The sequence below is a fragment of the Propithecus coquereli genome, unplaced genomic scaffold (genome assembly GCF_000956105.1).
Source record: "Propithecus coquereli isolate 6110/MARCELLA unplaced genomic scaffold, Pcoq_1.0 Scaffold18, whole genome shotgun sequence".
Classification (NCBI taxonomy): Eukaryota; Metazoa; Chordata; class Mammalia; order Primates; family Indriidae; genus Propithecus; species Propithecus coquereli.
The window spans coordinates 11368896-11383678 of NW_012142745.1; the positions used below are offsets into that span (position 1 = coordinate 11368896).

Here is a 14783-nt window from a genome sequence, read left to right on the forward strand (position 1 = left end):
AAGGACAGTCTCGCCCCTGTCCTACTGAATCAGAACTGGCATTTTAAACAAAATCCCCAAATAATTCATATGCATGTTAAAGTTTGAGAAGCACTGCTCTAAAATATAGCATTAAAGTGCAGGGGATTGACATACTTTCACAGAATATTATACAACAAAATTGTAGAAAAGCAAACCATCTTAAACTTACCAATCTGAAATCCATGATAGCCTTGGCCATTAATTTTCCTAAGAAGCGAAACTTCATCTTAACCTTTGCGATATGAGCTGGCTTAGCTGTCCTACCAAAGGGAAGCGCAAACAGGCCCTGGAGGTTTTGAATATACTTGGTCCCTTCTTGGTTTCCTGTAAAATAAGCAGTTCACCAATCTTTAGATGGTATTTCTAAAAACAAAACAAAACAAAATCTGGACACTAAGAACATTTAAGAAATTCAGTATTCTGAAAATTAGAGAGCAGATCACCAAATGAAGTCCTCCAGAGCTTGAAGGGCTTCCCCTTTTGATAAATGAGAAATCAGAGGCTAAAAGAAATGAAGGTCAGAAAGCATGGTCCTCCATTAGAAATTAAACATATTTAATGAATTCTAAGAGTCTATTACCTGATCCGAGTAACACCAATTGACGGACTAAATCACAGGTTAACATTACCTTTTGGATTGCTAAGAGTTATTTCTTCACCTCTCCAGAGACCCAAGTCAGCTCTCTGTAGTTCCTGAGATACAAGTGCATAAAACTCCAGTGTAGGCCCAAGACCTGTACCAACCTACAGAAGAACACAAGTAGAACAATTTCAAATTTTAGAAATTGTGGTGCTTTTTTACCTGCTGACCTCTTGGCAATGTGGACAAGAACAGCAACTGTTCACCAGCATGCTTTCAAGATCATTTTCCCAAATGTCCTGATTGGATTTATTCATTCGATCCTGGTCACCTGGAATAAGAACTTAGCAATCCTTTATTATTTCCTATTCCCTATGGTGCCAACATTTTAATTGAATGGTTTAAGCTTGTACACTGATAATATTACTGTTGTGGCTATATATCTTTCCTTCAGAGAACAAGACAGCACTGTTTGCAAATGGATCCTTTTCCCCTTTTTCTCTTCGGTGAACTGTTACCCCAAACCAGTGCAAATATGTCACCTTCCGTATCTGCCCAAATAGTTAATTTGCTTCCTTTTTCTTAGGACTTACAATATACTTCAGCTATTTAAGTACTTATTACATTACTTGACCACAATTTCATTATATACTTGTGTATTTCACAAGCGGATAACTATTTTAGTTACCTTGCGTCCACTATAGTGCCTGGTACACCTAGCCATTTAACAGAGGTCTGTTGAGTAAAATGTAAGTAAGGGAAGGTCTTAATCCACACCAGAACCCACAGGGTTAACAGCCTCACACAGGATACCAATGCTTCTGAAGCCCCATAGTGCAGTGGAATCCCCGGGAGCTTTATCAACATGCACACATGGGGCAGCCATGTCCTGAAGAGTCTGACCTGGTACGTCTACTCTATGGTCTTGGCACTGTTACTACTAAACAAGCTCCAAAGGTGACTGGAGAACCACTCCTCCATGAGATGTGTGATATGAACCACGAATGGGATGGTGTTCACAGCCTAGGCATTGCTTCATGTCCTACCAGCTCAGACAATTCATATTATAGTTAATAGGCTAAATCTAATGGTAAATCCTGTCAAGAAAGCTATATTTCATTTATATAATAAATTACTTGTAAATAAAGGACATTACTTTACCATTTTAACAATTACTTTAAAAAATGACCCACACTAGCTTAAAAGATTAGATGTAATCCACCAAATGTTTAACTCTGACTTTCAACACAGAGATTTGTTTAGACCTGATGGCACTTTCTTGATTAACCCCCATCCTTCTATTAGAATTCCACATCGGGAAACAGAATCACTATTCACCCCGAAATGAATGCTCCAACAAAAACCTTAGAACCATCCTGTCCCTTCTCTAACTCCCCACAATTCAATCCATCAGTAAATACCATAAGCACTATCTTCAAAATATGTTCTAAACTAATTACCAACTTTACCCAGCCACCATCCTCTCTTAAAGACCACTACTGCTACATCCTCATAGATGGTCTCTGTACTAGCTCCCCAACATCTTACATTCCATTCTCATGGTAGCAAGAGTGAGCCTTATATTAATGAAACACAAGTTCATGTCATCCCTTTGCACCCTCCAAAAGTTTCCCACCTTACTCAAAGCAAAGCTCCAGTTCTTATCATGGTCTGCATGTCCTACAGGTCCCTTCCTGCCCCCCACCTCTGACCTTGACTGCCCTGCCCTTGGCTCACTATGCTCAAGCCACATTCATCCTCCAATAGGCCAGGAATGCTCCCTCGCTGTTCTTTTGCTAGATATACTCTTCTCCCAGATAGCAATGACTCACCTCTACTCAAATGTCCCTCTGAGCACCCTACCCTTTCCCAACATACTCCACCCTCTTATTGTGCTTTGCTTTTCTTTACCACACAGTCTAACATATGTGTATACAAGTGTGTATCAGCCTTCCCAAACTAAAAGATAAGCTCCACAATGGGGGGAACTTTGTATATTCTTTTATACACTGAATCTTGTGCACTGGAGGAGAAAAGCGAGAGGAAAAGAAAAGAGAAACAAAGAAAACCCTGCAGTAACATCTGGTGTCCACCAGATGGTGCTTTAAATCCAGTTAATTCTCCTTTTGGCATAAAATTATCCCAGGCTAAACAGAAGTCACAGATCCAAATTAGTCTACTTCCTTCGTCCAAATATTGTTATTTCTAAAAGTAAAACAGGCTTAACTTAAAATATTAAATCACACGGTGTAACTAAAAGCACTTTCCTCTTTGAGTCTGTGGCAGGTGGAAGGCCCAGGTCACATTTGCTCTGACAATACAAGCCCTAACCTGGAGCTGGCCAGCATTTCCCTGCAGACCAACCTGATCTATCCAGGGATCTTCATTTTACCCAACCACACCATTAAAAAGGTAACGATTTTGGTTTTGCTTTGTTTCTGTTTGTAAAGGAAAGAAAAGCATAAAAGTCTAGAAACAAAAACAGAAAAACAAAAAAGTCTGACAACTTGCCTTAAAATGAAGTCTTTTTCTTTCAAAGTTAACACCTGCATTTACCAGCACTTATGTGACTGGTAATATTCTAAGTGCTTCACACACTTCAGCTCACTTAATCATTCTAACAACATGACATGATGAGGCCTCAGCTGAGATGAGGACATTGCCCAACATCACACAGCAAGTACGTAGGGAAAAGCCAGGCTCTACAGTCCATGTTCCTGACCTTGCACCATCCCAAAGGGGACTGGGTCATTTTTAGCCCTAATCCCTCAGGCCTGGATGGCTTTCTGATCCCATAGATTGGTTAGCCAAGGGAAGAATTAAACCAATCATGTCAATTCAAGATGGAGCCCACTTTGATCTGACTTTTTGACTGGGATTCTTCTAAGCCAGCTAGAAATTTTTCCTAATGGCCATTAGCTGACTTGGAAAGTTGAATCTGATTCACCACCTGAAACTATGTATCTATAAAGCCAGTACTTGGGGCGTGGGGAGTGGGAGACGCTACCCCTCCCTCGCACAGTGAAGCCAGCTCCTGAAATGTTTCTCCGAGTCAACAGGTAAGACCCATCAAGGAAGATCATAAAATCTTGATTTGTGCATCAGCAATCCAATCCTGGTACTTAGAACAGTCAGTGTGAAGCCAATCTGAGCTTATTTAGGTTTCATGTAAGATGCAATTTTAACAGAACCATAAAGTATTAGAGAGGAAGGGATATTCCTGGCAAGAGAAAAAGATGTTGAAGTAAAAAAATAAAAAGCATAGTTAAAGAGAGAAAGCACACCACGATGTGTGGTGTGCTTTAACAAGCAAAGGTCTTGCAGTCTTATGAGTAAGAAACTTGGATACATAAATATCTAAGAGCAGTATACTCTGAACAACAGGCATGATCAGAGTGAATTCAAAACAAGATCCAAGTTTCTTAACCCAGCAGGCAAGGGCCTCCACCCCCATCTGGACTCCTCTCTCTCTCTACCCTCTCTCCCAGCACTTCCAGAGTGGCACTCTCTTCTGACACTCACCACCAAGCCCTATGCTTGGCTCAATCCCCAGCTCCTGCCGGAAAATGGTCCTTCAACCCTCCCCTTCTCTTCCACTAAGGTCTAACTCAAGAGCTTACTTCTCCACAAGGCCTTCCCCACACACTTTGAGGAAAGCCTCATTCACGTGGTACTTATACCACGTTACTTGCCAAACCCTTTGGTACTTTCATCCTGTGTCTCCCCAGCTATGCTGGTAATCGTTTTGAGTGCGGGAACTATGCTCTAACTTGGATCCCTAGCATGCCTTTTACCTCCCAGCACACAACTTAAAACTTAAATTTTGGTGAGTAAATACTCTTCAGTTAGCTTTTTGAAAGTCTTAAAAAGGAGAAAATACTTTAAAAAATGAATGCAAATTAAGTCATGATTAAAATTACTTGTATAGTTACAGATAATATTACAGATTAAACTGCTAAATCTATACAGTGGTTACCACAAGCCAGGCACTGCTCTACCTCTCCACATACATGAACTCCATCACAGCTATGAGCTTGCACTACTATTACCCACATTTTACAGATAAGAAAACTGAGGGGGAGAGCAGTTGGCTATTATAAGTAAATAATTGGTATAATGGAAGGTTTGGAAATTTTAAGTACGTAAGAGGTTCAGAGAAGTCCAAAAACTCTCTGAGTTCTGTCTTTAAAAAAAAAAAAAAAAAAACACCTAGGCAAGAGGAAGAGGGAAAGTATTCCCAAGAGACTCAATAAAACAAAACTGTCTTTACTTGCTATCTACAACACAGGTCAGCAAGCTACAACTGGTGGGCCAAACCACAGTGCTAGCCATTGTTTTTGTACTGTCTGAAAGCTATGAATACTTTTTACATTTTTAAATGGTTGAAAAAATCCTGAATATTATTTCTCGATGCGTGAAAATTAAATGAACTTCAAACTTCAGTGACTATAAAGTTTTGTTGGAACATAGCCATCATTCATTTATATGTTGTCTATTGCCACTTTCATGCTATAAAGGCAAAATTGAGTAGTTATGGAGGCTGCTGGACTCACACAGCCTTTATTATTTGGTACTTCTTACAGAAAAGTTTCCCAAGCCATGGGTATACAATAAGCCTAAATGATTTATTAAAGAAGTTAACTAATAATTAAGTTTATGAAGGTCACAGAAAACAAATTAATATACAAAAACCAACTGTATTTCTATAAACCAACAACAAACTGAAAATTGAGTACCATTTTTAACACCATCAAAAAACAAACAAAATATTTGGGGAGAAATGTAATGTGCAAGAAAGGCCTAAAGACCTAAATTAAGCAACAATACTGAGAAAAATTAAAGACCTACCAAGTGGACAGCTACACTACGTTCATGGATCAGAAGATGTAATACCATAAACATGTCAATTCTCTTCAAACTGATCAAGCTGATTCTAAAATTTACATGAAATACAAGTTGAGAATAAGCAAAAACAACTTTGAAAAAGAAAAACAAAGCTAGAAGATTCACACTATTTGATTAAAACTTACTATGAAGAACAGAATAGAAAAATCTTGAAAGAGGCCCAAACATCATAGTCAACTGATTTCCAACAAAGGGGACAAAGTAAATTCGACAGAGGAAAGAATGGTTTGTTGTTCAACAATGGTACTAGAAAAACTGAATGGCCGATCTTTTTTTAAAAAAGCAAAAGAACTGCAACCCTTAATTGATGCCATATTTAAAAATTAACTTAAAAGTGATCACAGACTAAGAGGTAAAACTGTACAACTTCTAGGACAACACATAGAAAAGAATCTTTGAGATCCATGGTTTAGCGGAAGATTTCTTAGGGTGCAAAAAAACACAAACGAGAAAAAAAAACTGATAAAACTGGATTTTATCAAAATTTAAAACTTCAGCTCTTCCAAAGACATTTTACAAGGAAATGAATAAGATATTCCACAAACTGGAAGAAAATAGCCAAAAAAAGTGGGCAAAATTCTTAGATACTTCTCAAAAGATATGTGAATGGTCAATAAGCAATGAAAAAATGATTATCACTAGTCACCAGGGAAATGCAAATTAAAACTACAATAGATACCACTATAAACCCATAAGAATAACTAAAATTTAAAAAACTTCCAACACCAAGTATTGGTGAGCACTTGAAGCAACTAGAACTCACATACATACATACATTACTGGTGGGAATGTAAAACGTGACAGCCACTTCAGAAAACAGCTTGGTATTTCTTATAAAGTTAAAACATATCTTACCAAATGACTCAGCAATTCGATGCTGAAGTATTTGCCAAAAGAGAAATAAAAACATACGTCTGTCTACACAAAGACGTGAATACAAATGCATATGGCAGTGTTACTCAAAATAGTCAAAATCTGGAAACAACCCAAATGTGCATCAACTGGTAAACATATTATGTTGCATCCATAAAATGGAATACCACCCAGTAATCAACAACATGGATGAATCTCAAAAAGCATGACGTTAAGTGAAAGAAGATTGACAAATGGCTACATATGGCATGAGTTCATTCATTATGATAGTGTAAAAAATATCAAACTATAGAGAAAGGAAACAGATCAACGGTTGCCAGGGGCTGGGGATGGAGGCTGGAGAGATGAATGGTTGCAAAGTGGTCTGAGGGAAACTTGTGGTGGTGATGGGACTGTTCTTTATCTTGATGGGGTAGTGGTTTCAACTGTATACATCTGCCAACTCTCAGAACTGTAGATTTTTAAAGTATACAGTTTATTATTTATAAGTTTTATCTCAGTAAACCTGATTTTTTTTTTAAAAAAAGGCAGTCCAAACATTTTGAAAGCTATTAGCTCTTTAAATTATCCTCTCACTTTATCAACTTAAAGACATACTTAAACAAAAATATGCTTTTATGCCAGGAATAAACTTATCTTTTATTATAGTCAAACTTTTGAAAAATGGAGAACTAAGAACAAATCATTCAAGAAAAAATAGAGCAAATCTTAGTTTTTAGCTAAATTGCCAATTGTCTTTCAGAATTTCACAGCAGCAATAAACTCAAACGACACTTTATGAAGAGCACAAGTCAGGCTAAATGCCATCACCAGACTTGGAAGCTCACCTCATTTTCATACTGGATTTCTAACATGGCCCGTGAGCTGCCAAGGTCCTGCATTACAGACTCGGCTTGCTTCAGCAGCTCCTCTCTGTTCACAGTACGCTACAAAGAAAGCACAAATGTGAGGAAACTATGCTTTACTTATATTACACTTTAATAAACAGGTGGCATTTTTTGAAATGCAAAAAAGTCAATTAAATTATTAGCAAATTATTTCTTCAAACGCATACCTCAGAAAACGTTAAGCAGCAGCTGCACTGCTACGAACATCAACATCAACCTGACCTATATGAAGGAAAGCTAGATGCAAGAGTAATTATTAATTTATTTTGAGGTCATGGGAGGTTTAGAAAAGTCAAGTTGGAGAAGAAAGACCTTTGTAACTTTGCCAAACATCAATGTAGCTCAAGGCTGCAGTTTCATGAAACCTCCCTGTGTACATTTGTAGTTAGATGATGGAGAAATAGGTATGGAGATGGCGAGTGAGACAGGTGAGCTGGAAACCTATTGGCTCTGACCTGCCGACATTCTACAAGCACTACTACGGAACCTTATCAGGTCATTAAATATGAAGTGTCTGATTTTGAATCAACAGTTTAGTTTATTATATCTCAAACAAGAAGTAGTACAAATAATCAAAATATGCACCTAACCTATCAACACAGTTTTGCCATCTCAATGGTAGATTGTTTATGCCAGCAGTAAAGAAGCCTGGAGGAGCCAGTGGCAATGTAATCGCAAACAGTGTTTTCCACAGCTTGTTGATAATTGAGTATTTTTCCTTGCAAGAAGTGGTCCAAAGCCTGGAAGAAGTGGTAGTCAGGTGGTGCAAGGGCTAGTGAATACAGTGGATGACAGAGAGTTCCCAAGTCTAGTCTCTATAGTTTGAGCAGCACTGTTTGTGAGACATGTGGTTGAGCGTTGTCTTTCAAGAGGACTGGCCTGTCTCTAGTGACCAATCTCAGCTGTTTAATCACAAACATCCTAATGATTTCATCCAACTGGCTGCAGTAGACATCTGCTGTAATTGACTGGCCAGGTTTCATGAACCTATAGTGGATAATTCCAGCACTGGACCACCAGACACCATTAGGTTTTTTTGCTGAATATTCAGTTTCAGACTGTGTCTCGGCACTTCATCTTTATCCAACCATGTGCTGAATGCTTGCAATTGTCAAAAAGAATCAATTTTTCATCACACGTAACAATATGGTATAGAAATCGTTCTCCTTTATGTTGTGACAGCAAAGAAAGGCAAGCTTTGAGATAATTTCTCTTCTGACACTCTTTTAATTCATGCAGAACCCATCTACCCAGCTTTCTTACTTTGCCCATTTGTTTCAAATGGTCCAATATTGTTGGAATAGTAATGTCAAACCTTGCTGCTAATTCATGTGTAGGATGAGATGGATTCGCTTCCACTATAGCTTTCAGCTCATCATTATCCACCTTGGTCTCAGATTGCCCATGTGGCTCATTCTAAAGGTTAAAATCACCAGAATGGAACTTCTCAAACCACTGATGTACTGTGCATTCATTAGCTACATCCTTCCCAAACACTCCACTGATATTTTAAGCTGTCTACACTGTACTGGTTCCACAACAGAACTCATATTTGAAAATAACACAAATTTTTACTTATCCATGGTTTTACAAAAATTGCTCTAAAAAAAAATTGATAATCACAAAAGAATGCATTTCAAAGAATGAGGATGTACCTTCACAATAAAAATAATACAAGAAGTGTCAGAGTGAAATGTTAGAAATTATCAACAAACTTAGTACTTAAGGAAATCAGACATTTCATACTTAATAATGTAGTAGTAATGAGATACACGGGGGTGATAAATGTCCTGCTAGATATCTAAATCATGCCAACACCATTGTTTATCGAATCCCAGTGGGACAAATGAAGATAAGAATAGCATGGTTTTTAAGTACAATACTTGCTGTATGTTTTGTTTTGCTTCTCCTTATAAATGTAACTCTCTCCCTTTTCTATATCATTACTAACTAAATGGCTCTTATCTCTAAAAGGAGATAAAGGCTTTTGGAAGAGAGGCTTAAATCCTCAGAATAAAAGGGGCAGATGACAGAAAAGTCCTGAGTAAGACAGTACAAGTCAGAGTGTAGGACTGGTTCTCAGATGGGAAATGGCTCAGGGAACTGTAGTTTATGCAACACTGAGGATGACGGGTATAGAGATTCAGAATACATTAAGGATTTTGTTTCTTTCTCTTCTAATTGGAGTGATTTGTTGAGGGAATAAAACGGGTCTGACTAATTCTAATTACTGTGTTAGGGATCAATTTTAAAAGGGAGGCTATAGTTTGAGTTCCTAATTTAGAAAGAAAAGGAAGTCTCAGTAAGATAAGACAAGATACTTTCTTGGTACAAGAGTTATGGCAACTATAAGGGGAAAAAAGAATCATAAAAATTATTTCAGAAACTGGGGAGAAAGTACTCTCAATGGAGGATAAAAAAGAATCACACACAGCCCAGTTTCAAAAGACTGATAGGGAAATATGGCTAACAAGGAGATGACTGTGACTACGGTCTCCAAAACTAAGAGGCCAACCAATACTTAGGGGTACACTACATTTCTAGTTTTCCCATTAATTTGAAAAGTTCGGTTTATTTAAATATTTTGGGGAGAAACTTACTTTTTTTCTATCCAATCTAGGTGCAACTCTGCTATCTTGAGAATCAGACTGGTTGATTTCTGGGTTGGTATCAAGTAATCTTTGCATTGCTCGGTCCCGATCAAATGCAGTTACATAAAAAAGCATTTGCCGGGTATCAAAAGGAAAGAAAAATGGGCTGTAAAAAGATGCAATACAAATTTATTATCTGAGTAAGAATCAGAAACCACCACCAACATCAAAATCTCTATTAGAAATAACTTTTGATATGATATAGAATAATTATGAATGAAACCAATAAAAATGATCTAGGCAAATTAATTTTAAAAAATTTTCATAATTCTTGCATGAAATTTCTGTGATCAAGCAATAATGCATTATGTAGCCTTTCAATTTAAAACCTGAAATTTAACTTTTAAAATCCTACACTTAAGTCTATCCAAGATGATCTTTAATCTACTCCAAGCCTGTTAGGAACTATAACATGACTAATGAAAGCTTAATGTAAAATTATAACCACCACTTCATGAGGCTGCCAAACCTCCTCCATACTAAGTGAACTTAGTGACCCCTCCCCAAGCCACATATACACAAGAAACGGCCTTACTATTTCATGATTTTCCTCCCAGCTTTGCCATTTCTAAGTGACTCAAAACTGCTAAAAGGCAGCTATTGATTTTTAAAGAATGAACCCTGTAGGAACAGGGTTCCTAAGCCCTCCTGTCTCTTGATGTATGATTTTGGTAATCCTTGACAGAAAGTTGCCAACAGCATTTACTATGATGACCTGAACATTCTGTATCTGTTCTGTCCAATACGGCAGTCACGTGAGGATGTGACTGAAAAAAATCAATTTCTAATTTTACTTAATTATATATAACTAATTCAAATGTAAAAAGCCAGATATGGCCAGTGGCTACTGTATTTACTGGTGCAGTTCTAGAATCTCTGACCCAAAGAGGCTCAGAGAATAAAGCAATTACACCTTTGGAGACCAATTTTACAACCACAGAGGATTTAACTCTCCTCAAACATCCTTGTATACCTTTCTATTTCTTATATATAGATACATACCATCAAGGAGATTTAGTACCAGCCAACTTATCTAATCTGTTTGAATGCTAAAGCTACACTATTAAGCAAGCAGTGATCAAATAGAACAGTGTTAATCAACATTTAATTAGGTTGATAATTATTAGGTTTAATAAGGCCCACTTAAAGATAACGTTCCTGTTACAAAATTATATAAAGACCAACCCGATAACATTCCCAAGGCCACCATTACAGAGGTAACTGTCTTACCAGGTTTTTCCTAGCTCAGTAAGCCATGTTGGGATGTTTCCTGTCATGATTACTAAAGGATCTTGAAGTTGCCTATTTGCTTTTGCTGTTAACTTACTGTTGTTAAATTCACCAGTTGGAATAATCTCCTTGCACATTGCATTCTGTAAAATGTCAAAAAAAATTCTACATGTAGTAAAACATTACGATTATATTCACAATCTCTTCTTTTATCCTTAAATACATGCAGAGTGCCTAGATGTCACCTGCTGGTTTCCAACATACAGTACATAGCTTTTCATTGGTGTATCTCAACTCAAAATATATTGCTAAACCCCAGCCCAACCCCTACTTCCCCCATGGGCTGCTGTTGCTGGCTCAATCATTGATGTGGCAGCTAATGTTTCATGCAAGCCCAATAACTTTCCAAAGGCAGTAAGCAACTTTCACCGAATTTTTTACTTGATATAAATTTTTGGTAAATGAACTTTTGGTTAAACTTACCGAAAGAATTTTAATTATAATAAATCCATGTTCAATTTTCATGTTGTAGCTTAATTTAATTAATTTATGGCTAGGGAAGATTTTATGAATCTGCCAAGAGAATTAATCTAAGAATGTAGGCCAGGGGGAAAAAGTGGGAGAAAAGTTTCCACTGATGAGTACATGGTACATTCACTAGGCTAGGATCCCTGCAATTGGCTGAATCACTGTTTCTGTTTCTAATTGCAACAGGAAATTCATCAAACAGGCACTATGAGATAACATGTCATAAACAGCAGACCATGAAAACTTCGTAAGTGGGTAACATTACTCACATCATACAAGTAATACCAGTATCGACTGATGGCATGTAAAACTCTTAAAAGTAGGATCACATCTAATGACGGGTCTTCAAAGGTTATATTTTCAGGTGGTGTGGGAATGAGGTAAACTTCTAAAGGATTTGATACTGATGGGCATACTCCATCTAGAGGGCAAAAGATCAAAGTAAATTTTTGTTTGTTTGCTTGTGTTCTTTTTTTTTTTTGAGACAGAGTCTCACTCTGTTGCTCAGGCTAGAGTGCAGGGGCGGCATCACAGCTCACTGAAACCTCAAACTTCTGGGCTCAAGTGATCCTCCTGCCTCAGTCCCCTGTGTAGCTGGGTCTAGAGATGCACGTCACCGCGCCCAGCTAAGTTTCCTATTTTTGGTAGAGACGGGGTCTCACTCTCGCTCAGGCTGGTCTTGAACTCCTGCCCTCAAGCAATCCTCCCATCTTGGCCTCCCAGAGTGCTGGGATTACAAGTGTGAGCCACCGTGCTCGGCCCAAAGTTAGTTTTGATGAGCTAAAAAGGCTAAGCCAATGGAGCCCGTGTCTTACCCCAAAAACAGTAACCAGAGTTGTTGCATTTAATGCTTGATGTATTTTTTTAGAGTATTGATAGCATAGACATTTTTCCCTTTTATCTATAAAATGTCTAGGCTCATGAAAATTACACTTTCTCCTCCCATACCCAAATAAACATTATGAAGAAGAAAAACAGAATCATTTGCATTTCTCCCTTATACCAGAAACAATAGCTAACAATCAAATGGCCAGAGGAATAAAAACTAACCGTTTAAATTTAAGTTCACTGTTACAGAAATTTTCTGGATTTTTCATATCCAATTTAAACCTGTCATATAAGACAGATGAAAACCCTCAAATTATAAATTTGATAAAGACACTTGGTTATTTAACCCATGCCTTAGGACTGGGTAGACTGTGATAGTTTTCAAGCAGGGTCTATGATTTCTTTGTTTTTAGATTTTATTAAGTAATAGCATTTTTTAAAAACAGTCTGAAGGATTGAAATTGTTGCCATTTACTTTTACCAAGTAAAATAATAATAATAAAAAAAATCACAACACTATTACTTGATGAAAGAGCATTTTTAAACACCAAAATGAAAAATGACAATCAAAAATTAAGAGCCTTTTAAATAAAACAAACTTGGTTTTATGGGGGAAAAAAAAATGCTAAAATGCTCTAATTTCTGTGGACCAGGGAAACCAATGTTTGAAAATTACTGTGACCAGGAGTGCCCACCCCCATTATGCTAAGACACTGTTACCACCATATAAAAAGGGCTGGGGCTATGGGAGGAATATTAGGCTGGAAGGAAGTACTGCAAAAGAAAATAAGTCAATTGGGAAGTGGCTACTACATTCTGTAGTCACTGTATTATCTGGCATCACTTTTTATAACTTCTGTAATTGTTAAATTATACTACTGTAATGAATGACAATAAAAATTAAGGGCCAATCTGCCAATGCCCAGCCACTGCCTTTAGTCTCTTCTTTACTGAATGTGTTCTACTAATAAAATTTGTTTCAGCCTTCATGAAAACATGAATTCTTAAAAAATTGGAGTAACAGTTTTCCCCAATTTTTAGAATTCTGTTTCAAGGTAGTTCTAAGACTGTGGAGTAGACACCATGAATAAAGCTCACCTTTCAAACTGAAAAAATTTATGGACAAGAAGTTATCACCAAAATTAAATGGTGGGAGACATGTTCAAGGAATATTATGGGTATTTGATCCTCCTTTTTTATGAATCTTGTGATGGATGAATGTGTGGAGATGGCAATCAGTGGGCAACAGAACAATACTGGAATGGTGGTAACATGAGGAAACAGTATCCTCAGGGTACAAGCCTGGGAATGAGCATAAATAATGGCTGTTCAGCAGAGAAATCCATGTCCCCTCTCCAAAGGGCCTGTTTAGTATGATGTAAAAATCAGGTCATGTCCATTTACACAACTTTTTCTTAAATAAACTTCTGTAATAGAAAACATAAATTCTTTCCCAATTTTCTTTCCAAATTAAATTTTGCAGGTAATTAATTTTTCGTTTTCTAGATATTAAAGTCAAGGATTCAATTAAAAGCAATCAGACTGTTGTAATTTCATTTGCTTCTAAATTATATTGAAAGATTTACTGTTAGATATAAATCACTCCATTAAATTCATGAAAACAGGAAGCCTACTACCTGATAACAATCTACTTTTCCCTTTATGTATCATCTTACCGTGCCATAACTCATCATGTTTTTTTGCATTCCTAGGGGAAGTTTTTGTTGGAGCTGTTTGGGCTCTTCCTCTTTTACCACCAACACAATCTTTATTACTTTCCTCATCCTCTCGCACCGGTTTGTACCTAAAATAACATAGTATGTAAACCAAATGTAGATTTTAAAACTAAAAATTATTCTACAAAGCCAAATCCAAGCCACAGACTCCACACACAGTCACCAAAAGAACTCTTAAGTCTATCCTCTCTCTCTCTCCCTATTTTGGATTCAGAGAATTAACAATGACACTTCTTCCTAAAAGAGAACACCTAGAGACCACCTTTCCCAGGAGAGGCCTAAGGAACTCCAAAGGTAGTTCTGGGAAGAATGGCTTTCTCTTCTAATGTAAGTAGTAGGCAGACACAGAAAATGAAGGAAGCTGCATCCAAATGCCTCTGAGCATTCAGAGATGCTAAATTTCTTAATAACTAATGAAATACCATCTTACGGAAACATTTTCTTAAACACCTGAAATAAATCTGGAAAAGTAAATGTAAACCTTGATTATTGCCCATAAATATATGTTTTCTAGTAGACTGAATGAGGAGGCTACATATACATA

General features: G+C 37.1%; 1 protein-coding gene across 1 annotated transcript in view; it reads right to left on the minus strand.

Moving 5' to 3' along the window:
- The window catches only part of TRIP12 (thyroid hormone receptor interactor 12), a 196259-nt gene that overhangs the window by 20646 nt on the left and 160830 nt on the right, over positions 1 to 14783 (minus strand). The window contains exons 29-35 of the mRNA XM_012642477.1: positions 14180 to 14307; positions 11945 to 12096; positions 11148 to 11290; positions 9867 to 10023; positions 7207 to 7305; positions 651 to 765; positions 136 to 345 (exon numbers count right to left, since the gene is read on the minus strand). Coding sequence (XP_012497931.1) covers positions 136 to 345; positions 651 to 765; positions 7207 to 7305; positions 9867 to 10023; positions 11148 to 11290; positions 11945 to 12096; positions 14180 to 14307 — 1004 coding nt within the window. The remainder of the gene's footprint in view (positions 1 to 135; positions 346 to 650; positions 766 to 7206; positions 7306 to 9866; positions 10024 to 11147; positions 11291 to 11944; positions 12097 to 14179; positions 14308 to 14783) is intronic.